Source organism: Cladophialophora immunda (assembly GCF_000835495.1).
Source record: "Cladophialophora immunda strain CBS 83496 unplaced genomic scaffold supercont1.2, whole genome shotgun sequence".
Classification (NCBI taxonomy): domain Eukaryota; kingdom Fungi; phylum Ascomycota; class Eurotiomycetes; order Chaetothyriales; family Herpotrichiellaceae; genus Cladophialophora; species Cladophialophora immunda.
The window spans coordinates 3,546,301-3,570,022 of record NW_015622542.1 but is presented as its reverse complement, the minus strand read 5'-3'; the positions used below and the strand labels follow the sequence as shown (position 1 = coordinate 3,570,022).

The following is a 23,722-nucleotide window of genomic DNA, read 5'->3' as shown; positions in this document are numbered from 1 at the left end:
TCCCACCTCCAGTCCAGTGCACAGCTGCTTCTCTATCCGAACGGGCAGCATCTGCTGCAGCAGCCCTATGTGCGGCATCTTTTTCTCGGTTGCAAAACACCGTGCGATCCGGCCTGATTCTCCTACTGCGAATGAGCTCAACGCACGTGGGCCCGACAGCTACAAAGAATTGAACGTCAGGCTTCCATTTCCGCAGTTAGACGACCTGCACTTGACGTTTGTCTCATCTGTCCTTGCTCTACGAGGGGATTCGGTTCAAATCCAACCCCTACAGGACCGCCCTTCGGGCTCCATCCTCTGCTGGAATGGCGAGGCATGGAAAGTGGACGGAGTCAGAGTAGATGGAAACGACTCGATCCAGATCTTTGATCTTCTCTTGCATGCCTCGCAGTCGACTGAACACGGTGACTATCAGCAGCGAATTGCTCGAGTGCTGACAAACATAGCCGGGCCTTTTGCATTTGTCTTCTATGATGCTACGCATGCAACCGTCTTCTATGGGAGAGACCGGCTGGGGCGTCGTTCTTTGCTCACTAGTCATGACGATGGGGATTCACTGACGCTTTGTAGTATTGGCGTTACACCTGTTGATGTACTGGATGAAGAGGTGTCCACTAGTACTATCCATTTTGTCTCTCTAAGACACAGTCGAATCACCCGTGGCGAACTTCCATGGCAAATCATACCCCCCGTGATCAACAGGGCTGGTCATTTGGAGCTTCTTGAATCGATGCCAACTGCAAAAAGTGTCGATCGCTTCCTGCAGTTATTGAATGCTGCTCTAAAACTAAGACTCTTGGACATTCCAGATCATCACCACCGCCAGGGCATGCCACATTCTCCGAAAATCGCCATACTCTTCTCAGGAGGCTTGGACTGTTCACTGCTCGCCCGCCTTGCGCATGATCTTCTCCCCAAATCAGAAGCTATAGATCTGTTGAATGTGGCATTTGAAAACCCACGGTCACTAGCCGCGAGGAACGACACTACAGATTCAGCCTATGAGTTCTGCCCCGACAGGATCACGGGTCGCTCTAGCTTCACAGAACTTTGCGAAGTGTGTCCAGACCGAACCTGGAGATTCGTGGCAGTTGATGTGCCTTACAAGGAGTCACAAGCTTGCAAAGCCAGCATTCAACAACTGATGCACCCTCACAAGACGGAGATGGACTTGTCTATCACCATGGCACTCTTCTTTGCTGCCGAGGGGAGAGGAGGTTTATCCGAAAATGCAAATGTACAGCAGTCATCCAACGAACTCTACACCTCCCAGGCTCGAGTCCTTCTTTCAGGCTTGGGAGCAGATGAGTTATATGCTGGATATTCGCGACACGCTGCAGCATTTGCACGAGGCGGATTTCTCGACTTGATAGACGAACTCGAGCTAGATTTCAATCGAATCGGATCCCGCAACTTGGGTCGGGATGACCGTGTTCTGAGTCATTGGGGTAAAGAGGTGCGTTACCCTTATCTAGATGAAGATTTCGTGAGGTTTTCTCTGGATCTTCCGGTATGGGAAAAATGCGGATTCAGATCGTCCAAAAGAATTCCCAAGCATTATGAAGAATTCCATCGGCCAGATAAGCCTGAAGATCTTGAGCCGTCGAAGATGTTGCTGAGATTAGCCATGTGGAAGCTAGGCATGCGGAGAGTTGCTTCGGAAAGGAAGAGGGCCATCCAATTCGGCGCCAGGACTGCAAAGATGGATGTTGGTAAAGGAAGGACAAAAGGGACAGACATTTTAGTCAATGGAAGCTGATCTTCTCAGCAGCATGGCAAAGCAGGAAGCGCCGCCAGCTAATCGACCAGTTCCACTCCCAGGACCAGAGCGAGCACTGATGCAGCGGCTATGATGACAATTCACAGATACTTCTGAGGTCTACGAGACTTGAGCTGGATGCAGCAGTCCCACGGAACGCGACTGCAACCGCCGAGTCGACTCATGAAGACTGAAAAAAGGCAAGTCTGAGCCGTGAAGATGAGTACAATGGTTCTGTTGTGGGCATGGTCACTCAATGGACAGTGGACGAGGTGGCCTCCCTGTTTCAATGGTTTCCAACACCATGCCTCACGCAAATGCTTGTGAAAGGCAGCATTCTAATTACGGCACTGATGCAGCACGCTACGTCCCTAGGGCAAGATCGGTATGGAGATTGGAGCGACGCTTTGGCGACGGAGAAGAGCGGCTTGGTAATGCTTTCTCTCTCCACTTTCATCCCCCACATACTGGTTGCACAAAATTTCAGTCGACAAGTAGCGCTTGCGAAGGGCGTGATGACGATCGTGGGTTTGCTGAATTCAAGAGGCACTGCAGAGGTTGACTGCTTTCTGCTTCCCTCTGAGCTGTTGCTGAAGGAGTTTGACACCTATCCCGACCCCGATGGACACAGCCTCACTCCCTGTCATTCAGCAGGTAGAATCTAACAACCCAGAACGTCAAGACGTGGTATTTCTTGCCGAGGGTGACGCAGTACCGAACCATACAGGCGCCGAGGCCAAAACGCAGATTGCCCTTAACATCCAGAAAGAAGCTTATACCTACAGCGATGCTGAGCAACAGATTACAGCGTTTGACATTAACGAGCCAGAATCAAGGAATGGACCAAACGACGCTTTCCCTGAAGGTGGCCTACAAGCCTGGCTTGTCTTGACCGGTGCTTTCCTCGCTCTATTCGCATCGTTCGGCTTCATGGTGTCCATTGGCACAATCCAAGAATACCTTCAGATGCACCAACTCTCAACCTACACGTCCCGCGACATTGGCTGGATTCCTTCAGTCTTTGTCTACTTGGCACTAGGACTAGGCATCTGGGTCGGCCCTCTCTTTGACCGGTATGGTCCACGGTGGATCGCATTGTTGGGAAGTACCAGTTACGTGGTCATGGTCTTTCTGTTGGCAGAGTGCGAAAAGTATTGGCAATTTCTACTTTGCCTTGGATTCCTGGGTGGAGCTGCTGGGGCGACATTGACTACAACGAGTTTGGCTGTGGTGAGCCACTGGTTTAAGCGGAAGAGAGGGCTCGCGCATGGGATTGCAATGGTGGGATCGAGCTTCGGCGGCGTCACGATTCCCCTGATCCTGAGGACTACCCTTCCGAAATATGGGTATGCGTGGTCCATGCGTATCCTGGGATTTTTGTTCCTGGCGTGCTTGGTTATCGCCAATGTGTTGATGAAGCCGCGCTTGCCGCCATCGCCTGAAGCACGGAAACAGGCAATCATATCGTTAGGATTGTTTGGCGACCTGAAATTCACCTTTTTGACGATCAGCGTCTTTGGGTTCGAAATTGTTTTGTTTGGTGCCTTGGGCATTCTCCCAACCTACGCGAACTACGGCGACAAGTTCCCGCACGATACAGGATTCTATATCATATCAGTCCTCAACGCCTCGTCTTGTTTCGGACGGATCATCCCGGGCTATGTGTCCGACTTTGTGGGTCGCTTCAACACCCTCCTGTTCATGATCCTTTTCACCTTGATCCTCATGCTCGCTGTCTGGCTCCCGCTAGGCCACACCTCTCTGGTCGCGCTATACGTCTTCGTTGCGCTCTTTGGCTTTGGCACCGGCTCGTGGATGGCGCTTACTCCGGCATGCATAGGCCAACTCTGCGAGGCCGATCAGTTTGGACGGTTCTACGGGACGTGCTATTTCATCGGCAGTCTCGCGGCTCTCGTCTGCATTCCAATTAGCGGAGAGCTCGTGGAGGCGGCCGGCCCGGAAGTTATGGTCGGGTTTATGTGTGTTGTCGCGGGCGTGGGGATGGGGACATTCATCCTCAGTCGGTGGGCTTGTTTGGGGTGGCGGTGGCGGTGGATGGCTAAGGTCTGAGGAGACAGGAGTGAATGCAAGCGTTGGGTTGAAACGTGAGATGCGTATGACCGTATGGACATTGAGATTATATACATATCTATGTCTATGTCTATATGTATCTTTCCGCGCCAGGAATTTTTTTTAGAAAACAGTCATCTGCGCATGTGCAAATAGAAGCAAAGTGCAACATACACATATCAACTGGCTAAAATGCTGTCAGATTCCCCGTTCATCATAAAGTTGCAGATTAGATCGACAAGGCAAGGTGCAAATTCCCATTGACTGTGCTAGAGGGCTGACCCGGCCACTTGTTCGCTGCTCAGTCTGTAATTCGGCGTCCTGCAAGCCCGACGAATGCCAGAGGTCCAGGCACATTTCGTGATTGTGACTAGTGAGAGGCTGTCTCGAGAGCGATTGGGGACCCTTTAACAATTTCATGCTGATACCACTTTTTCGCCCTCGATAGGTGGAGAAGTAATCTCAATATCATGCACTGGTGGTTGGGGTTTTTGATAACGCTTGTTCCCTCTTGCAATAGTCACTGCAGGGTATATGAGCAGCAGGCCGCCGAACAAACTGGCCGCGCCTCCAAAGGCTTGACCATGTGCGTAGTCGTCCGTCGCCGTATTGACAAGCGCGCCGGCGATGGGTCCACCGATCAAGCCCGCAAATGCGGAACCTGACCATGCCATTCCGGTCCTCGCTCCCACGACACTTGGTGTTGGTGAGAGCATCGGCACCACCGCAGCAGGGATCGCTACTGTAATGCCTGCCATAAACCCCACCAAGATTGCCCATATGGTGACGCCGGGAACGTCGTGGATCCCGATCCAGGCCAATATCAGTATTCCGAGACTGATACTGCCGGCGGAGAGGACAACAGCTGGACCGAGTCTGTGTGCGACAAAGGCGGGGAGGATCCGGCCTGCGAAGCTTCCGGCATTCAGAATGGCGAGGAGGTAAAACGCGTACGAGACATTCGTTTTGATGGAGAACTGGGCGTATGGTGTAATATAGATCAGCGGGACCCAATATCCCAGGAAGACAAAGAATAGCCCAACCAAGAGAACGACGAACGGTGGCTCCTTAAGGGCAGAAGGGTCGAATAGCTGTCCCTTGGGGCGTCTATGCGTTGGGTCTGGCCGGAGTAGGAAGAAAGAGGCTACTACCATGCCGAGGAGTATGAAACCAAAGATGCGATTGGTCCACCCGAAGCCGATCTGGGGTTGTAAGTGACGGAACATGATGGGCAGGACGATGCCTCCAATGGCCGCCCCAGACGATGATCCTCCGATGGCAAGTGGTCGCTGCTTGGCGGTAAAGGTCTGGCTGATCACAGCTATCGAGGGTATATACAGCATTCCATTGCCTAACAAACTAGTTAGTATGACAACAAAGCCAAATCTATTACGGGTGACCGAATACGTACCGAACCCAATACAGACGCCCTGGGCCAGAATGACTTGATAGTATTCCTTGGCCAGGCTGAGCATCATAAAGCCGAATGTGACCAGTGAGCCACCAACAACCAACAACGTTCGAATATAGCCTCGGTCATACAAGGCCCCAGAAACGATCCCTGTGAGACCCATCAATGACACCTGCACCGTGCCAATCCATGATATGACGGAGGGCGTATGTGCGGCTAACAAGTCCTTCTGATAAAAGGCCTGATAGGCACTGAATGAGGAAGCGACACCCCAAGTGATGAAGAAAACGAAAAAGCACCCCAGAATCCTGCAAGTCGAGGTGAGATCCCGCCGAACAGGTGTATGGTTAGTCGCGGGAGCCGGTTGCTGGTCGAGAGAATCGCTCAGGGCCGAGATCTCCCCATCTTTCTCGCTTGTCATGTCCCGTCGAATAACCCCTTGACGGCGTTGAGGAGACCTTCTGCTGAATGGGGGAAGAGAAGAGAGAGTAGTATTATTCGAAGAGAAATAGATCTTATATTTAGATCGGCACTTATCAAAGCCTCCAGATGCCGACCCGATGGGGACCCGGAGAGACGGAGAAGAGACGGAGACCAGCGCCTTGACATCATTGCCCTGCGCAGCCTTGTGAGCCTAAAAGCAGCGGCACCGGCGGCCAGGTTTTCCGCTGGCTTGGCAGGGACCAAATTGCGGCTCTCAAATCGCCTTTCGAGGCCTGTTCGCGTCTGTTGCTGCTGCGAACGGTCATCAACCCGTCACTGCATTTTCACCCTCCAGACGTGCCTCACTTCGATCACGACGCGACTTTCTTTGTTGTCTCGCGGGGCAATCAACCTACGTCTGTATTCACCACCGAATCCCCATTTTCACATGACCTGTGTCCTCGAATTGTTCGACATATAAGAGACACCTCTCGACCACGCCTTACATAGAATCACTTTGACCTACGCTTAAACCATCACGTTTGCCTTCACCCCCACAGCCAACATGCCTGACGAACATGATGTCAAAGATGAACACAAAGACAGCCATGAAGATGGTGGTGAGGAAGAAGTAAGGATGGATCTTCGCTCCGGCTACCACGCCTGCGGTCAAATGATCTCGTGCTCACATGTGTCGATAGGAAGAGATTGCCGCCATGAAGAGGCGCGTCGCCGAGATGGAGTCGGAAGCTGCTAAACTGCGCGAGATGCAAAGTCACCTCGAACAATCCTCAGAGAATATCCCCCGAGAAGACAGGGAAGATGTGGACGCACGCAGCATCTTTGTCGGCAATGTGGACTACGGCGCAACTCCTGAAGAGATCCAAGCACACTTCGCCAGCGGCCCAGGATCGATAAACAGAGTCACCATCCTCCTGGACAAGTTTACTGGTCATCCAAAGGGGTGGGTCTAAAATATAACTCCAAGCACTATCATGCATAAGGCTTGTTCAAGAGCTGGATGCTGTTCTTTCAAGACTTCAAAGACAAAAATCATTTCATGCTGCCTGGCAAGAGATGGATTGCTAATGGAACTATCGCGCAGGTATGCATATGTGGAATTCTCGGATCCAGGGCTGGTGGCTCAAGCATTGGTGCTGAATGAAAGCGTCTTCCGTGGCCGTAACCTCAAGGTCAGCGACGCATCTTGCTTTGGCTTCGGAAGATGGTACTGACAAGATAATTCAGGTCGTGCCAAAGCGTACAAACCTTCCGGGTATGACTCGAGGCAGAGGAAGAGGAGGCCCCGCGCGTGGTGCTCGAGGGTCATTTGGCGGACGAGGCGGCTTCGGTGGAGGCTATGGGGGATTCGCTGGCGGTGGCTATGGTGCTCCACGAGGCGCCCCTCGAGGCGGCTTCAGAGGGCGTGGCCGTGGATATGCACCGTACTAAGAGAAGATTGAGAAAAACTCTTGTTTCGGCTTCCACCAACTTGTCCACGACGAGGCACGCGACACTGTTCAGGGCCAAAGAGTTCACGGCCGAGACAACAAGGAATGCTAGCAGCATTGGCGCTGAGCTTTTCCAGCATATTGGGGCCCAGCATTGGGTCAACTGCGACCTACCACATTTTTCAAGTGGCACGCTGGAATTAATGGCTCATCAATACTTGGGCTTCTCAAATCAATATTGGAAGGGGACTTGGGGCCTGAAGGCTTTTGTAAGATTTATGGAATCAACATGGGCTGAGATCCAAGGACGTCACTGCAACTGCGACCAAATCTCTCTACAGTTGAGACAATACGCAGATTAATAATGGCATGAGGATTTGGTCCTGATGAGCGGGATCTTTCCTTGCCCTAAGATTCAGCGTGTGTTGTTGGACTTATAAAACTGCCCGGTGCTCGAGTTTTCGACGGCGGCCGGTATGATGTAAGCCTGGCTACCTTTGGGACTCGTTCCAGTAGTGCCTGGTCCCGGCAAAATCCACCCACCAAGACTTGGAAGTGCGACTTGGACCTCCGTCCCGCCTGAGGATTATCGACCTTCGCTCTGCCTCAGATTGCTAGCACCGTTGAACACCATCGCGATTGCCATTGCTGCTGCCACTGCAACGTTGGCATTATTGGTAATTACGCCCTTTCAGCTCTTATGCAATCATGACTTGAGCGAGGTGGAGTGTGTCCTTGCCCGTCCTCTTCCGCAAACCTCTTAGCGCCTCACACTCTGTCGAGCTGCGCCTCGTTGACTCTCCAAACCCGCCGCTCATTCACCCATTAAGCCACTTGCGAATACGATCAGGGCGACGTTCTGCGACCCCTGTGGACATCAAGTCCTTCAACTACCTTCGATTCTACACATACTGCCATTGTCACTATCGAGCCGATTTTTGCTGGGTTGTCGTCTTTGTAACGGATCCTGCCCCCAATCTACCCCGCCGCCGCACGAGAGCTGTCCGCAGGCTGCGAACCTGGGGCGCTTCCCAGTGGTTGAACAACTAAGATGCCTGAAGCAAACCTGCCAGCGTACGTGTCCCTCGATGTTCATCCATACCAGAAGATACTAACTGCGATGGCACAGAGAGCCTAATCTGCGAGTCACAAGTATGACCTCCATTATTTCCCTTCGCCCATACGTGCCGTGAAAACTAACCCTATCCAGTCATCGCGGCTGATGGCTTGTACAAAAGAGATGTCTTCCGTGAGTAGTGATACATCCAGAAGCAAAATTGTGGTCACTGAGAGGATTCAGGGTTCCCCGACCCTTTTGCGGTCGCAACCATTTCGGGAGAGCAAACAAAGACAACTTCAGTCATCAGGAAGACACTGAATCCCTACTGGAACGAAGTCTTTGACATGTGGGTGACACATGGCCATCGACTGCAGGAACAAAATATTGACTACTGGTTAGGAGAGTCACAGAGGATAGCATACTGGCGATCCAAATCTTCGACCAAAAGAAGTTCAAGAAGAAGGACCAGGGCTTCCTCGGTGTCATCAATATCCGCATCGGCGATGTCATCGACCTAGAAATGGGAGGAGACGGTACGCACGGTACTTTATCTAATACTGGTATCACATGCTAAACTTCGACTAGAGATGCTTACGAAGGATCTTAAGAAGTCCACTGACAACCTCGTCGTCCACGGGAAATTGATCGTGAATCTATCTACCAATCTCACCAGCCCTCCACCGCAGCAAAATCGACCTCCCCCGAGCACCGCTTCCAGTGTGAACGGCTCAAACCCATACGCCGGAAGCAGCACCAACGTCAATCAGGCGTTGCCCATTCGGTCTAGAAGCCCGGCGTCGCGAACTGCTACTTCTGGCTCAGGGGAAGCGAGATCGTCTAACACTGCAGTTAATGGAAATAGCACTCAACCCCAGCCCAACGGTGCTGGTGCTGGTGCTGGTGCCGGGAGATCTGGAGGCTTCAGCTCTTTCGAAGATAGCCAGGGTCGTTTGCCAGCTGGATGGGAGCGGAGAGAAGACAACCTGGGCCGGACTTATTATGTTGACCATAATACCAGAACCACGACTTGGACCCGGCCTTCCAACCACATGAGCGAGACCGAAGCACGCAACCGCGTCGAGGCCAATATGCAGATGGAACGTGCCCGACACCAAAACCGTATGCTGCCGGAGGACCGTACGGGAGCCAACTCCCCCAACCTGCAGGAGTCTCGAGGTTCTCCTCAGCAACCGAACGCTGTGTCAATGATGGCTACAGGCGCGACAACCGCAGGGACTGGCGAACTTCCTGCTGGCTGGGAACAGAGGCACACTCCCGAAGGAAGAGCTTATTTTGTTGACCACAATACTAGAACCACAACCTGGGTGGATCCTAGAAGGCAACAGTACATTAGGATGTACGGCAACAACCCGTCTGGGAACAACACCACTATCCAACAGCAGCCGGTTTCGCAATTGGGACCATTGCCTAGTGGGTGGGAGATGCGACTGACTAACACCGCCCGTGTATATTTCGTGGATCACAACACCAAGACCACGACCTGGGACGATCCCAGATTGCCCTCTTCCTTGGACCAGGGCGTGCCGCAATACAAACGTGACTTCAGGCGGAAGCTGATCTATTTCCGGTCGCAGCCTGCTTTGAGAATCCTCTCTGGCCAGTGCCACATCAAAGTCCGCCGTGGCGCTATCTTTGAGGACTCGTATGCTGAAATCATGCGCCAAAGCGCAACCGATCTCAAGAAACGACTAATGATCAAGTTCGACGGAGAAGACGGTCTGGATTATGGTGGCCTTTCTCGGTAGGGATTCAACCCTCCTGAAGATCGTTGTTCTCCCCATTGCTAACGCTAAACCAGCGAGTTCTTCTTCCTCCTTTCACATGAAATGTTCAATCCGTTCTACTGTCTGTTCGAATACTCGGCGCACGACAACTATACACTTCAGATCAATCCTCATTCTGGTATCAACCCAGAGCATCTCAACTACTTCAAATTCATCGGGCGAGTGGTGGGCCTTGCGATCTTCCATCGCCGATTCCTAGACTCCTTCTTCATTGGAGCATTTTACAAGATGATGCTACGAAAGAAAGTCACTATCAACGACATGGAAGGCGTGGATGAAGAATACCACAAGAACTTGACGTGGATGCTTGAAAACGATATCACCGACGTCCTCGATCAAACCTTCTCGATTGAAGACGAACAATTCGGCGAAACAAAGACGATTGACCTGAAACCCGGTGGTCGAGACATCGCAGTCACGAATGAGAATAAGAGAGAATATGTCGAGTGAGTATCAATTCCAATCCTGCAGACTTGGGGTAAAAGTTCTAAACTTTATCTAGACTCCTCACGGAGTGGAAGATCCAGAAGCGGGTCGAAGAACAATTCAATGCCTTCATCACGGGTTTCAATGAGCTTATCCCCGCTGACCTTGTGAACGTCTTTGACGAGCGCGAACTTGAGCTTTTGATTGGCGGTATTGCCGACATTGATGTGGACGATTGGAAGAAACATACAGACTACCGCGGATACCAGGAGCAAGACGAAGTGATCCAGAACTTCTGGAAGGTTATCCGATCGTGGGATGCCGAGCAGAAATCTCGACTGCTGCAATTCGCCACAGGCACTAGTCGCATTCCCGTCAACGGATTCAAGGATTTGCAGGGCAGCGATGGCCCCAGAAGATTTACGATTGAGAAGGCCGGTGAGGTTAATGCGTTGCCGAAGAGTCATACTTGGTATGTTTCGCTCTTTCCAGTCGTCCTTGAGACCGTGAGTGAATCCGCTAACCCAAAACCAGTTTCAATCGCCTCGATCTCCCACCATACAAGAGCTACGATGCCCTTCAAAGCAAACTGTCCACTGCGGTAGAAGAAACGCTAGGTTTCGGCCAAGAATAATCGAGTTCATAATCTTCTGAGGTCTGCTCGAGACATTGCTGTCGATGGAAAACTACAGATGAAACGAGCATTGGCTGTGCTGGCGGAGTGCAAAGGCCTCATTTGCAATAAGGGTAATGATGGGATTGCAACGGTGAGGCCGGAATATAAGTGCTGGATATGAGACGAGAGGACTCCAGTTTGCGTCCCAACCAACAGCGGGTCGAATTGGAAGGGAGGAATGCGTGCGTGCTTTCTTGGTCGAGCATTCCGCTTGTTTGTCAAAGCCCGACCAGGAAGGGTGGAAGGTGGTAGAAGGTTGGTTTTGAGTCGCTTCCTCAGTACAATATGCGCTTGTACAGATCAATGTGGTGCCCCGATCGCGAGCGATGAGCCGCGAAGTGCAAAGAGGTGTTCCTGTCCATTGTCATCTCCCGGTTGGGGCTCGGTAACCGAGCGAGTTGGGTCTGTTGAACGAGAATTGCAAGTCAGGAGGTAGGAAGCTGGCGCATTGAGGTTGTCAATAACTAGCCGGACTGAGGGTGAGAGGGTATAAAATTGCTCGAGCCTTTACATAAATTCATTCCATTCATGTCTACGCAGTGTAATCAGTTGCTGAAGATGGCGCATCAGGTCGTCATAAAGCGAGCTCAAACAGGGTTCTATAGTCCACATCTCCACATGCGCGAAACCAGGCCTCCAGAGTGCAGCACTTCTATTGTCCTTTACTTGCAGCCACGCTGTTTTCCAGTCTTGGATCCTGGGCTTGCTCCTTCCTAGGGCCATACCCACCCATTGGCTGTATATGGCGGCGGTTCGTCCTCATCGTCCTCCTCGCGGTGTGGCGGGGAGCTAACCTCGCCGTCGAATGACGGGTCCACGAGCACTCCTTCGGCATGTGCCACTTGCGTGGTGGGCGTCGGTGCAGAAGTGACAGGCGTGTCGTCGTTGCTTTGATCGTCGACCTCATTTGATGGCTGAGAGACCAATTTTGAACGTGATCGAGCGGGGGACGATGACACCTGGGCATACGCTTGAGCGCGCGACGATTCTCTGTCTTGCCTCATCTTCCTCTTCAGAGCGGACTCGGCTTCACCATCCGAGTTAGAGGGTTGTTGTCCCTGGTCGGCGCTGGTGCCGCTTCCTCGTCGCCAGCTTGTCAGCTCATAATCGCCCGGGTCTGCCTCTGATGACTCCGGCGAACTCTGGGGCCTCAAGTCACCACCATCTTCCGCGAGGAGGACCGTGTCCCTGTCCATGATCTCGCGGACATGCTTGGCGAGGGAGCGGCCTTTGCTTTTCATGGCTTCCTCGCCTTCTCGATCGAGCGATTTCCGGCGGTGCTCCTTGATTGCGTCCTGAGTATTCCAGACACGCATCACGGTGTGATATTCCTCCACGCTGGCGTCAAACCCGTACTCGTCACGCATGGTCTGCTGAGTGGTTTGGTAGCTGAGTTTTTCCACGAGGAGATGCTCAAGGACAAGAACTTTAAATGTACACCATTGTCTTAGGCGGTCCCCTGGCATGCGAGGCACCGCCCGTGCAAGCGACGAGAAGTCTTCCGTCATTTCTGCATTGGTCCGAGCGAAGCGCAGGCCTCCGTCTTCGGTAATGTCAGGGGCGTTCAGTTGCCTGGGTACAGGCACTTGTCCACAGCGGCCTCTCATCTCTAAAAGAAACTCCCTGGTGTACCTCCAGTAGCCTCTCTTGGAGCCGTAGACGGCGTCGCCGCTCGGCGCCGCTGATTCAGACATGTAGCTCCGATAGTTGACGGTATCGAGATGCCTGACGAATTGTGGGAGGTCAGCGTCTGGATCGTCCTTGACGGCCTCGTCGCCCCGCATCTCCCTGCGTGACATTCTCATCAGTTTTAATCGTCTCCGGTTATACTCCTCCAAGTCTGCCTGACGTGATGCAGCATTTCGAGCCCTCGCTTCGATCATTTTCTGGTTCCAGTAGTATCGAGTTGTACCCCCGATTTGTCTGGGTAAGCCTTTGTTGCACCAGAGGCAGATTCTCCTTCGGTCTTTATCATCTGCGTCAAGAAGTGCTTTACAATCTTGACCGTGGCACTCTGTGTCGGCGGAGGATATGGCCTCCCAGTTTTGCGAGTCTTTGCACTCAATACAGAGCCATCCATCGTCCTTGAGTGTACAAATACAGTAATCTCTGGTACTGTCTTCGGGATCATACCATTTCCTTTTCGCCGTCGATTCTGACGGGCCATCAAGGGGGAAGCGTTGCGTTCTGCTCGGATTGCCCGAGCGCCAGCAATCCTTGCATAGATGTCGAACTCTGTTTTGGAAGGTATTCTCATGCCCTCGGGCGAAAGAGGAACGGACAATGCAAGCGTCGCAAATGGGTCTCGAGCAGTATCGACAAGGCTTTGGTTCGGGGCCTTTCGTGTGGATCTGGGATGAGCATTCGAAAGGAGACCGCCCTTTGAGACTCTGCCAGTAGGGTGTTGCGTGACGACCGATGTTCAGTTCCGTCCTGACGAAACAAGAGTCCTTAGGCATCGAGGTGATCTCCGGTATTTCGAACGCATGAAGCACAGCTCGCAGTGCAACGTTCAGTCGAGCCAGAGTAATGAGATCGCCTACCGGGAGATATTGGCTTAACGTCGAGGCAATCGGCCACAGCGAAAGCAGTGACTCTAGACTTGGAGAAGAAGTCCCTTCCATAGCAGCCATGGTTTGTACGGGTTGAGGGGAAGTGGTATGCTTGGGCGCCTTATGCTCGCTCCTCAAGGACCGCAGTCGTCGACTGGTATTGTAGCATATGTTGCCCTTGTCATGATATCCTGCAGAAAGCTATGGAGGACACAGAGCTGACCTGCCCTCTACGGATCTCAGGGGGAGCTGAGGGGATATTATCACACATGACGAATGGTGGCGGAATGTGCCTTGGAGTTTCCGAATGGATGAGATTGTGGTTGGCTAACCAGCGACGAGGCTGCACCAGGCTGAAGATCTGCCGCGCCCGAGGATTCTCAGCGAGCCAGGTCCATAATTTTTGTGTCGCTCGCCAGCAACGATGATAGAGAATGGCTGTTGACTTTGACTGACTCTACCACCCACCACCCACGCCGTCGCTGTCCGGGCGCCTACCTCCTCCCCCCTTTCCCCCTTTCATCGACATATTCGCGTGCCTGCGACTGTCTTGGCTGATCGACTCTCGTCATGTCCCTCCAACCCTACATTGATAGTACGTGCCTACCAACCCAACCCACCACATCCCCGCATCTATCACTGACACTCCCTCGTTGCAGAAAAAGTGTTGGTCATTACAGTCGACGGACGAACCCTTGTTGGCACACTGCTCTCCTGCGATCAAGTCACCAACATCGTTCTCAACGAGACTGTCGAGCGTATCATCCGGCCGGCAGATGATCCCGAACCGAGCTCCCAGGTCAGCCATGGGTTGTACCTCGTGAGGGGCGATAACATCACAATTGTGGGATTAGTGGACGAAGAGCTGGATAAAAGCATTGACTGGGATAAAGTCAGAGGCGACGTTATCGGGACAACAAAACATGTGTGATTGTGAATTCGGACATGCTTGGGGAAGCCACAGCTCGAATTGACCTCACAAACACCATCATTCGTATCAGGACGGAACACAGAGCAGAGGACATCCCAAAGCTTGCTCTCTGCCACGAGGATTGCGTTGACCGAAGCGCGGTTCATTCGCTGTTCATGATGAATAAGGATGTGGAGGACTAACTTGGACAAAAGAGTATGTGAAGTCAATGCTTTTTCCCTTGCAACATTGAGCATTAACGGGAAGTTCAATTAAGAAGTCCTCGGTTCCTATACCTCGTTCCCAATCAACGGCCACTTTGGACAGATTGTTGGCAAAGTTCTCGCCATATGGCAGCCTTTTTACTTGAATGTCTTCCTTGGAAACAACTCTATGGTTTATCCGGATCAAACGAGAAGCTTTCCTTCGACAAATCAACACTCAATCTCTGGTAATCACACTCCCACAAAAGTCTGCGGTTCTCACATGTCTGGCGTCGTCCAATCCGTGGACTCCCGAGTATCATTCTCAAAAATCTCTAGACAAACTGCTCTTCCGGCCGCCACCTCCAGTCTATCAAACATCAAGCATAATTCTGCATTTGGTACAATGGAGCAAAACCACCGCACTGCGGTTACCTTCTGATTCAGATATCAATAAGTGAAGCGAAATCCTGGGTGGTCGTCCCCGAGGTTATTCTTTTCGTCGTCTGGCAAATTATACCTGTCATCGCGTCGGCCTTGGTCTCTCAGTTTGTTCTCTCTTCTGATATAGAAGAGGAAAATCACAGAGCTAAGGACGCAAAGCCAGACCAGACCCAATCCCAGACCATACCCCAGCGGATATTCTGGTGCTTGGCTTGTGACAAACATATTTCTAGCGCATTGTCAGTCACAATCTCCCCGAGGTCCTCAGCTCACTCACGATGCAATGATGCCGCCGCAGTTGCCAAATCCGACCATCATTGCGGCACTGACACTACGCTTGTAGTGGCCGGAGACGTTGTTATTCAGCCACACAAGAGTAATGGGCTGAGCAATATATCCACCACCGACGACGGCGTACAGGGCGAAATATCTGACTCCGACACTGACGCTACTTTACCGTTAGCATCCAACCGTTTTTCAAGAGGGACAGGGCCAGGGAAGTAGAAGAACTTGACGGCTGTCCACGATTCAAGAGATACGTACTGGTGCATGTTCAATAAAATTGCATAGCCAATGGTTGCCACAAGGCAGCCGGCTATGATGAATCCGAAGCGATGGCGAAGCCTGTCGCTTGCAATGGCACACGTCAAGGCGCAGACGGTGGCAAAGGCAAAGATAGGGATAGACATGACCTGTGCACGGATTGAGGTCCATCCGAGCTGCTTGAGAATGGTTGGAGTAAAGAACGCGCCACTGTAGCTGGTGGTGACAATGCCGAGATACATTGCAATGCTGGCTAGAGTCAGTCTCCCCTCTCCAGGCACAAGGAATGCGGTCAGAACATGACTAACCCTAGATAGATCTTGACGTCGCTGAAGACACGTTTGGCTGTCTTCTTGTTCCAATGGCTCATATTGGCCCCTTCAATATCCATTGCCAGTCGACGAATGAGGAGTTCTCGCTCGGCGGGCTTGAGGAACTTCGCAGTCTCGGGCCAATCTGGGACAATCCAGTATGAAGCGAAGGCTACCACCACGGTGAAGAGACCTTCTAAGATGAAGATCCATCTCCAGCCACTGTATCCGGCGATCCCGTCCATGTGAGCAATTGCGTATGCGAGAAGGCCACTGAAGGCGCCCGCAACGATAGAAGCAGAAAAGAACAGGTTGAATCTCCATTGCAGTTCGTGGCGCTTATAGAACCTGTTTTCTGTCAGCGCCGTTCGAAATGTCCAGCGTCTTGACACGGCCATATGCAGAAGGCTTTGATTGAGACTGACATGGAAATCAAATAGAGGCACCCAGGGAAGAACCCAGCCTCCAATGCACCTATAACGACTCGACAGACAACAAGGCCGGCGAAAGATTGAGTAACCCCTTGGCAGACGGTGACGATTCCCCAGCCAAGCATTATGGTCGAGATGAAGATGGACGGGCGCACCCTTTTCAGGATGAGGTTGCAGGGGACCTCCAGGAGAATATACAAGATGAAGAACATGAACAGCGCGATGTTGTAGTCCTGACCAGCCATGTTAAGGTCTTCCTCCAGGCCCTGGATGCGAGCATTGCCGATGTTGATACTAAGAGACGAGAGATGTCAACTGAAAGATCGTGGCAAGGATCCTGAAAACACATACCGGTCGATAAACGCGCAGAGAAAGAGGAGGAAGAGGATAGGGACAAGATTGAGATCGGTCTTGCGGAGCACTTTCTTTTCCAGAGCCCGATCGATCTCCTGGGCCTCGCCCTTGATACTCAGGCTGGTGACCTCGTGCATCTCGTGGGCGACAGGAACATCCTCGATCTCGGACTTGTTGTTGGCCTTTTCTGCCATGGTGGGTGATTGCTCGTCGACGTACGAGAGGCAAGAGAGGGGAGCACAGAAAGGAGATGAGCGAGTAACTTGAGATCAGGATGGTAAGACAGTCGCCGCCGCCGAGTCTTGAAGCTGGAGCCGGTCCAGATCTCAACGGGCACAGGTCGCATTTTATCACCATCCACATCCACACGGTCCCCATGCTGGAAATTGATGGACGTTGAAGGCGCTAGTAGACCGAGGATCACTCCCGAACAACTGTCACGAGTTGATTCCGCCCTGTGGCGTCCAGTCAATGTTCCCCAGACCTGGGGTTGCATGGAGCTATGGAGCAAGCGAGCTATGCTTTGGAATTTTCTGAGGTTCAATGGCACCCTCTCCGCATGCACATGGACTTGGCCTGGTCGCTACTAATGAGCAGCAGCTGGTTGGTTTGGAGGAAGAGTCCCCCTGGCAAGCAACGGAGTCAGGGACTGGATACGGTCCCCAAGCGAGCTGTTCTTGCCTGTCACCGACTTCCATGGCCACACCAGTCGTCGATCGTCCGTCACTAAGAAGGGTCCGAACGGCAGAAGTACCCGCCCAAGAAGGGAAAGACTGGGGTTAGTCGTCCCTGGACTATCCTTGCAAGCCTCAAACGACCAGGTGGTCGGTCCGGGGACCATGGCATCCTTTACCAACAACATCCAAGCGGCTCTCGGCGCGCTGTTCAGCCACGTCTTGACTGGTTCATCTGGTCTGAAGCCGGGGTGATGCAGCTCAAGTGGGCAAAAGGTTTATGCTTGGAGACTGTGGGGGACGAAGCCAGTGCGGAATTTGCCACGAGGCGCAACGGACGAAAGCCGCGCCCTGAGATGGATGCTCTTTCAGCCAATCATGCTATGCCTCAATGGGTCAACTTGCTTCTCGTCGCTCGATCCATCTCCTCCGATCAACCAAGGCAAGGAGCGAGCGACAAGGAGCTACGAGCGTCGAAACTTTGGTGAACTGCACGATCCTCTCTCGGGGCCTTGCAGATATCAGACCCGGATCCCGGTCAAGATGCATGGTTCCGACACTCTGATTCCATCCACATCTCCAAGCGATAACGCAGGAAACCGCTCGGCGAGAACTGGAAGAGTACTTGGCAATTCTAGTGTTCGGAATGCTAGAATCCCTCCGAAGGGATGTGAAAGGACGGCCAGACGAGACTCGGAAGAGAAATACGAGGACGTAACACAATGGAGGCTTCCTTACTATCGCCTGTCCGTTGCGAAAACACGGAGCTTGAATACTGGCCTTCCTGCTGAAGACCCGTGGATATGGATGGCATGGCGGTTGCTAAAAACAAACTTTGTGTTACATGTGCCAATCCTGCAGCCCGGTCCAGAATGAGGTCGACCTCAGACCGAAACATCCAGCCGGAATTGCCTACAGGGAACGCATACACGCAAATGGTTCAACCGCACCTTACGCTGTCGCTGGTGTTTACAGACTCCTTCATATCAAGAAGGTGGCGGACGCTGAGGGAACAGCATTGCGGTCTAGACTTCCCTTGGGATGTCCACCTCTAGCACTTATGCACCAAGATCCGATGCATCTTCGCCTCGGATCCCGCCCACCAAAACTCCAGAACGAGGCTTTCTCCCCGAGTTGGACAAGGTGCCACGAGGGAGCGGAATCGTTCCCTTTGCAGGATACTGAAGGGTACTCTTGCGCCAGCGCTTTACTCGACGGCTTTCCTCAACCTCTCCCCAAACTTCAAGGAACATGGGGACGATGAAGATTCTGGCGTCACCCTTGTCAAGCACACTCGAGGAGGGCTGGGAACGAGATGTCTGTCGGAGCGAGCTGATGGTCTTCTGAAGTTGTGGATTGGGGGAGACGTTGACGGGTGTGTTCGTGAAGGAGCCAGCTATGCTGTACCTCAAGAAACAACAGTCGAAATGGGCCGTGTCCCTAGGGAGGAGAATTGAAGTTATTCAGCGTGAGGTTGATGCTGATGCTCTTGACTTGCTGTGAATGATGTGTGACTTCGCCATGGGAGAACCGTTCCGCACCTGTCTGTCTATCCATCCCTTTCGCTATGCCCCCAGGGTCCGGTAAGCGGGAGACGCTCGATGAACAGTAGTAGGGAATGGTAGGTGGTAAACCGTGTAGTCGTTGACAGCGCCAGATCCATGGAGGAAAGCAACGTCTGTCCACATTCACATTCATTAATCCATCACACCCGGAAACCAACCCCGATACGGGTCTATCTCTGGCTCCGTGTATCTATCTATCTGTTTATCCGTCCATCTGCCCATCTATGTTCTAAACCAACCCCCCCCCTCTCTTCTGTTGATCCACTTTCACTCTCCACCCTTCAGTTTCGCCAACAACCCTTCCCACGGCCGCAGCGGGATCTTGCCCTCGCGGGGCTTCCGAGGCCGGCCCTTTGTGTACGTGCCCGCGACCCAGGCCTCGACGGGCGCCAAGTTCTCCTCCGCCGGCAACGCCCACTCGAGATGCTGGCCCGAGAAGTTCAGCACCACCAACCACCGTTCTCCGGACGCGCTGGTGCGGACATACGCCAGCACGGCGGGGTCGTCGGGCGAGAGCTCCCGGTAGTCGCCGTAGACGAAGGCGGCGGCGTGGTTCTTGCGCTCGCGGATGCCGCGCTGCCAGAATTGCCATGTCGACAGCTGTTGTTCGTCGTCATCGCCGTCATCGTTGTTCATTGTGTTGTCTGTCTTCTTCATCTGGTCTTCCGCGTTGATACCGTCCTGGAAGTCGTCCATGACGCGCATCCAGGGCTTCACGCCGCCGCCGCAGAAGCCCGCGTTGTCCGAGCGGTTCCACTGGAAGGGCGTGCGCGCGTGGTCGCGGGCTTTGAGATGGATGATGTGCCGCGCCTGCTCGAGCTGGGCCGGGTCGTCCTTGTAGATCTGCCGGCATTTCTTCCAGTAGTTGACGGTTTCGATGTCCTTGTATTCCTCGTCAATGTCCCAGTCCCGCGGCGCGTTGCGCATCCCGATCTCCTCGCCCTGGTACACGAACAGGGTGCCGCCCAGCGTCGTCTGCATCAGGGCCAGCAGCTTGGCGCCCTTGTCGCGCATCGCGTCGCTGTCGTCCGTGTACCGGGTCACGCTGCGCGGGTTGTCGTGGTTCTCGATGAAGACCGAGTTCCACCCGTCCTTCTCGATCATGCACCGCTGCCACCGGCTGATGATCGATTTGAGTTCCTTGACGTCCCACGGCTTCAGCGCCATCCGCACGTTGGGCTTGTCGATGTCCACCACGTCGAAGATGAAGATCATATTCAGCTCGCCCGCGTCGGCGCCCACGGTGCGGAGGATCTCGTCTTCGTCGGAGACGCCGGGCATCTCGCCCACGGTGATCGCGTCGTATTTCGAGAGCACTTCCCGGTTCATTTCGCGCAGGTAGTCGTGCAGTTTGGGTCCGTTGACGAAGAACTGTGTCCCCGGCTGATACTTGTGCGTGAGGGGATCCAGCACGACGGGGGCGTCCGGGTATGTTGGGACCTTGCTGATCATATTGATGACGTCTTGTCTGAAGCCTGCGACGCCGCGATCGAGCCAGAATCGCATCACATCCCACACAGCCTCGCGCACCTCGGGATTTTCCCAGTTCAAGTCAGGTTGTTCGGGCGTGAAGATGGAAAGATAGTATTCTCCCGTCACGGTGTCGTAGGTCCAGGCTGAATTTGCTTCCCCTAGGATCTGGGCCCAGTTATTGGGCGGTTCGGCGACACCAGCGTCGCTGACTGACTTGGGCGGTTTCCAGATATACCAGTCCCTTTTCGGGTTTGTCTTTGACGAGCGAGATTCCAGGAACCAGGGATGCATATTGGACGTGTGGTTGACCACGAGGTCCATCATGAGTTTCATGTCTCTCTTTTTCAGCTCGGCAATCAGATTGTCCACGTCCTCGAGTGAGCCGTAGATGGGATCGATGGCCTTGTAATCTGCGATGTCGTAGCCCATGTCGGCCTGAGGAGATTTGTAAATGGGCGACGTCCACACGATATCAATGCCCAATTCCTTCAGGTAGTCTAGGCGAGATGTAATGCCCTTGACGTCGCCCCAGCCGTCGCCGTTGGTGTCTTGGAAGGACGACGGGTAGATCTGATAGATGACGGCCTCTTTCCACCATTTTGGCGTCGCATAACTCGATGGGGTTTTGGACATTGTGGGTCAAGATACGGCACTGTGAGGGCAGACAACAAACAACGAAGCCGCAAAGACCGGCGTAGATGGACTCTCAATGCTTTTATCGTGCAATAGTAGGCGACTTACCTCCTATCCCATGACTGAGGAGTCTATTGTACACGGTTTGAGATCGTTCATTTTTCATCTGATTTCCAGCGAAAGAATCTCCGGCCAATGTCGTCATGGTCTGATTTGGAAGTCGAGCCGTTGATCAGATTAGGTATGTCGGTTGGCACCAAGTCTGTAAGTCTGACAAGAGGCATGTTCATTTGCTGTCCAGCGTATACGCCGGTGGTGGTAGCTACTCGTCTGTGCTGCTGGTTCAAGTACGGAGGAGGGTTTGGGGCTGGCAGACTGCGCCCCCGTATTTCTTCCTTTGACTTGGCTCGCTACCTCCCCTCGACTCGCGTCTTGGATCAATGCACACTACCAAAGAAACCATAGAAGATCTCCAGAACAATTGTCTGTGGTAGCCAATGAAGCCCAAAGTGAGTTAAACCTGTCGCATGTTACAGAGTATGTGCCAGTGACCTGGAAAGTTTTGTGCTGCTGCAACTCCCAGCCATCCAAAGGCTGATGGCGCCTCGAGGGTCGAGATCCTCACGGAACAACCATCATAGACAGCATCAGGCTGGCACACCCACTCGAGCAGACGGGTCCCTGACACACGGTCACTATGGGCCACCTCCAGCAAACCCAAAGCCCCTGGGACTGGCAGGTTAAATAGCGAATCGGCTCCTGGGAAGCACCAAGTCTGCGAAGCCGCGACCCCGGAAACGACGACGGAATTTCCTCCGAACTGCCCGCCTCTGACATCTACTGCTCCAGCTTTGTACACGGGTCTTAATAGGGAAATAATCCACTGAACAAGAGGAGAGTTGATTTCTGACAAGCACTGTGTGACCAGATAACTTCAAGCTGGGCAGAAACGACACAGACACAGACACGCACACGGACAATCAAGATGGCTTCTCTCAAATCGTGGTTTCCAATCCCAAAGTCGAGCCATTTTTCTCTGGCCAATTTACCCTTCGGCATTATTTCGACAGCATCCAAGCCCAGTCCACGTCCTGCTGTGGCCATAGGGGAACACTGCTTAGACCTGCAGGAATTTGCAGCTTCAGGGGCCTTCTCGTCGCTCGGATTTGACGTCTCGTGTTTCTCCAAGTCGACCCTCAATGACTTTGCGGCGTTAGGCAGACCGGTTCATCGTTCCGTGAGGAAATACCTCCAAGATGTCTTTGTTGAGAACACATCTCTTGCGAACGTCTTGCAAAGCAACAAACCCCTGCAAGAAAAGTGCCTGATCCCCAAGGAGCAAGTCCAGATGCACATGCCAATGCACATTGGTGACTATACGGACTTCTACGCTGGCAAGAACCATGCCTTCAATGTTGGTTGCCTTTTCCGAGGACCTGATAACGCGCTGCAACCCAACTATACGCATTTGCCCGTGGGATACCATGGTCGAGCCTCGTCTGTGGTCATTTCAGGTACTCCGATTACAAGGCCCAATGGCCAGATCCTGGAGAACCCCGCCGCAACCCCCAAGAAGCCCATCTTCACGCCCTGCCGGAGACTTGATATCGAACTGGAACTCGGCGCGTTCCTGTGCAAGGGTAACAAAATGGGCACCAACATCCCCATCTCGGAGGCCGCAGACCATATCTTTGGATTCGTGCTGCTCAATGACTGGTCTGCCCGAGATATTCAAGCATGGGAATACGTTCCGTTGGGACCATTCTTAGCTAAGAACTTTGGCTCCACCATCAGCCCGTGGGTGGTGCTGACCGATGCATTGGAGCCGTTTCGATGCAAGGGCATCCCGAATGAGACGGATCTGCTACCATATCTACAAGAGAAGGAGGAGAAGAACGTGTATGACATTCGATTGCAGGTTGATATCACACGTAAGTCTGACCAGATGGGCGCACTGTTGTCCAAGTCCGAATGAAAACTAACCCAAAGACATGCAATAGCCGAGACAGGATCGACGACTACAATCTTGAATTCTAACGGCCGCAATCTTCTCTTCTCGTTCCCGCAGATGCTGGCTCATCACTCGATCGGCGGATGCCCCATGGCTGTTGGTGACCTTCTCGGATCTGGCACAATCAGCGGTACTGAGCCAGGCACGGAAGGAAGTATGCTCGAAATCACCAAGGGCGGGAAAGAAAGTATCACGTTGAACGGGGGAGTGGAGCGGAAGTTCTTGGACGACGGAGATACTATTACAATGTACGGTGTCTGCGGCACGGAGGAATCTGGACTCGTGGGCTTCGGAGAGTGTTCGGGCAAGATCCTGCCTGCTCCCAAGCTCTAAGCCGCATAGCCGTGGCATCTGGTAGTTCAGAAGGCAGAATAGTAGCACTACAGTTAGACGCAGATTAGGGGAGGAGAGGAGGAAAAATCAAAGGACCTTGTAACCACGCAATTCCGCTCTCCGGCTCGTAGAGGACTTACTCCATCTGGACCGAGCATCAAAAACGTAATATCCAATCAGTATACACAGATTAAGTATTAGCCC

The 23,722-nt window shown here is 52.9% G+C and overlaps 10 protein-coding genes across 10 annotated transcripts; 6 read left to right on the top strand and 4 right to left on the bottom strand.

Moving 5' to 3' along the window:
* Positions 1-67: 67 nt before the first annotated feature.
* Positions 68-1,759, top strand: PV07_03530 (uncharacterized protein; the record flags this gene model as incomplete). The annotated part of the gene is made up of 1 exon (XM_016390258.1): positions 68-1,759. One exon carries the CDS (start codon positions 68-70, stop codon positions 1,757-1,759), a length of 1,692 nt encoding a protein of 563 aa, XP_016252160.1.
* Positions 1,760-2,380: 621 nt separating this feature from the next.
* PV07_03529 (uncharacterized protein) lies at positions 2,381-3,829 on the top strand (the record flags this gene model as incomplete). Its single annotated transcript, XM_016390257.1, has 1 exon — positions 2,381-3,829. One exon carries the CDS (start codon positions 2,381-2,383, stop codon positions 3,827-3,829), a length of 1,449 nt encoding a protein of 482 aa, XP_016252159.1.
* Positions 3,830-3,879: 50 nt separating this feature from the next.
* On the bottom strand, positions 3,880-5,772 carry PV07_03528 (uncharacterized protein). The gene is made up of 2 exons (XM_016390256.1): positions 5,241-5,772; positions 3,880-5,180 (listed from the first exon to the last, which is right to left on the bottom strand). The coding sequence occupies exons 1-2, from the start codon at positions 5,659-5,661 to the stop codon at positions 4,246-4,248; spliced, it is 1,356 nt and encodes a 451-aa protein (XP_016252158.1). The 5' UTR covers positions 5,662-5,772; the 3' UTR covers positions 3,880-4,245.
* A 203-nt stretch (positions 5,773-5,975) lies between these two features.
* Positions 5,976-7,585, top strand: PV07_03527 (uncharacterized protein). Its single transcript, XM_016390255.1, has 4 exons — positions 5,976-6,294; positions 6,365-6,627; positions 6,769-6,856; positions 6,912-7,585. The coding sequence occupies exons 1-4, from the start codon at positions 6,229-6,231 to the stop codon at positions 7,113-7,115; spliced, it is 621 nt and encodes a 206-aa protein (XP_016252157.1). The 5' UTR covers positions 5,976-6,228; the 3' UTR covers positions 7,116-7,585.
* On the top strand, positions 7,578-11,706 carry PV07_03526 (E3 ubiquitin-protein ligase RSP5). The gene is made up of 9 exons (XM_016390254.1): positions 7,578-8,188; positions 8,244-8,266; positions 8,325-8,363; positions 8,415-8,520; positions 8,574-8,707; positions 8,760-9,936; positions 9,994-10,425; positions 10,482-10,877; positions 10,940-11,706. Exons 1-9 carry the CDS (start codon positions 8,166-8,168, stop codon positions 11,037-11,039), a joined length of 2,430 nt encoding a protein of 809 aa, XP_016252156.1. The 5' UTR covers positions 7,578-8,165; the 3' UTR covers positions 11,040-11,706.
* On the bottom strand, positions 11,592-13,898 carry PV07_03525 (uncharacterized protein). Its single transcript, XM_016390253.1, has one exon. It carries the CDS (start codon positions 13,712-13,714, stop codon positions 11,795-11,797), a length of 1,920 nt encoding a protein of 639 aa, XP_016252155.1. The 5' UTR covers positions 13,715-13,898; the 3' UTR covers positions 11,592-11,794.
* A 1,019-nt stretch (positions 13,899-14,917) lies between these two features.
* On the bottom strand, positions 14,918-17,136 carry PV07_03524 (uncharacterized protein). The gene is made up of 6 exons (XM_016390252.1): positions 16,827-17,136; positions 16,470-16,769; positions 16,042-16,392; positions 15,734-15,982; positions 15,468-15,638; positions 14,918-15,419 (listed from the first exon to the last, which is right to left on the bottom strand). Exons 1-6 carry the CDS (start codon positions 17,021-17,023, stop codon positions 15,197-15,199), a joined length of 1,491 nt encoding a protein of 496 aa, XP_016252154.1. The 5' UTR covers positions 17,024-17,136; the 3' UTR covers positions 14,918-15,196.
* Positions 17,137-17,863: 727 nt separating this feature from the next.
* Positions 17,864-18,379, top strand: PV07_03523 (uncharacterized protein; the record flags this gene model as incomplete). The annotated part of the gene is made up of 1 exon (XM_016390251.1): positions 17,864-18,379. One exon carries the CDS (start codon positions 17,864-17,866, stop codon positions 18,377-18,379), a length of 516 nt encoding a protein of 171 aa, XP_016252153.1.
* A 752-nt stretch (positions 18,380-19,131) lies between these two features.
* Positions 19,132-21,867, bottom strand: PV07_03522 (uncharacterized protein). The gene has a single exon (XM_016390250.1). It carries the CDS (start codon positions 21,172-21,174, stop codon positions 19,336-19,338), a length of 1,839 nt encoding a protein of 612 aa, XP_016252152.1. The 5' UTR covers positions 21,175-21,867; the 3' UTR covers positions 19,132-19,335.
* Positions 21,868-21,925: 58 nt separating this feature from the next.
* Positions 21,926-23,624, top strand: PV07_03521 (fumarylacetoacetase). The gene is made up of 2 exons (XM_016390249.1): positions 21,926-23,105; positions 23,175-23,624. Exons 1-2 carry the CDS (start codon positions 22,160-22,162, stop codon positions 23,516-23,518), a joined length of 1,290 nt encoding a protein of 429 aa, XP_016252151.1. The 5' UTR covers positions 21,926-22,159; the 3' UTR covers positions 23,519-23,624.
* The last annotated feature ends 98 nt before the right edge of the window (positions 23,625-23,722 follow it).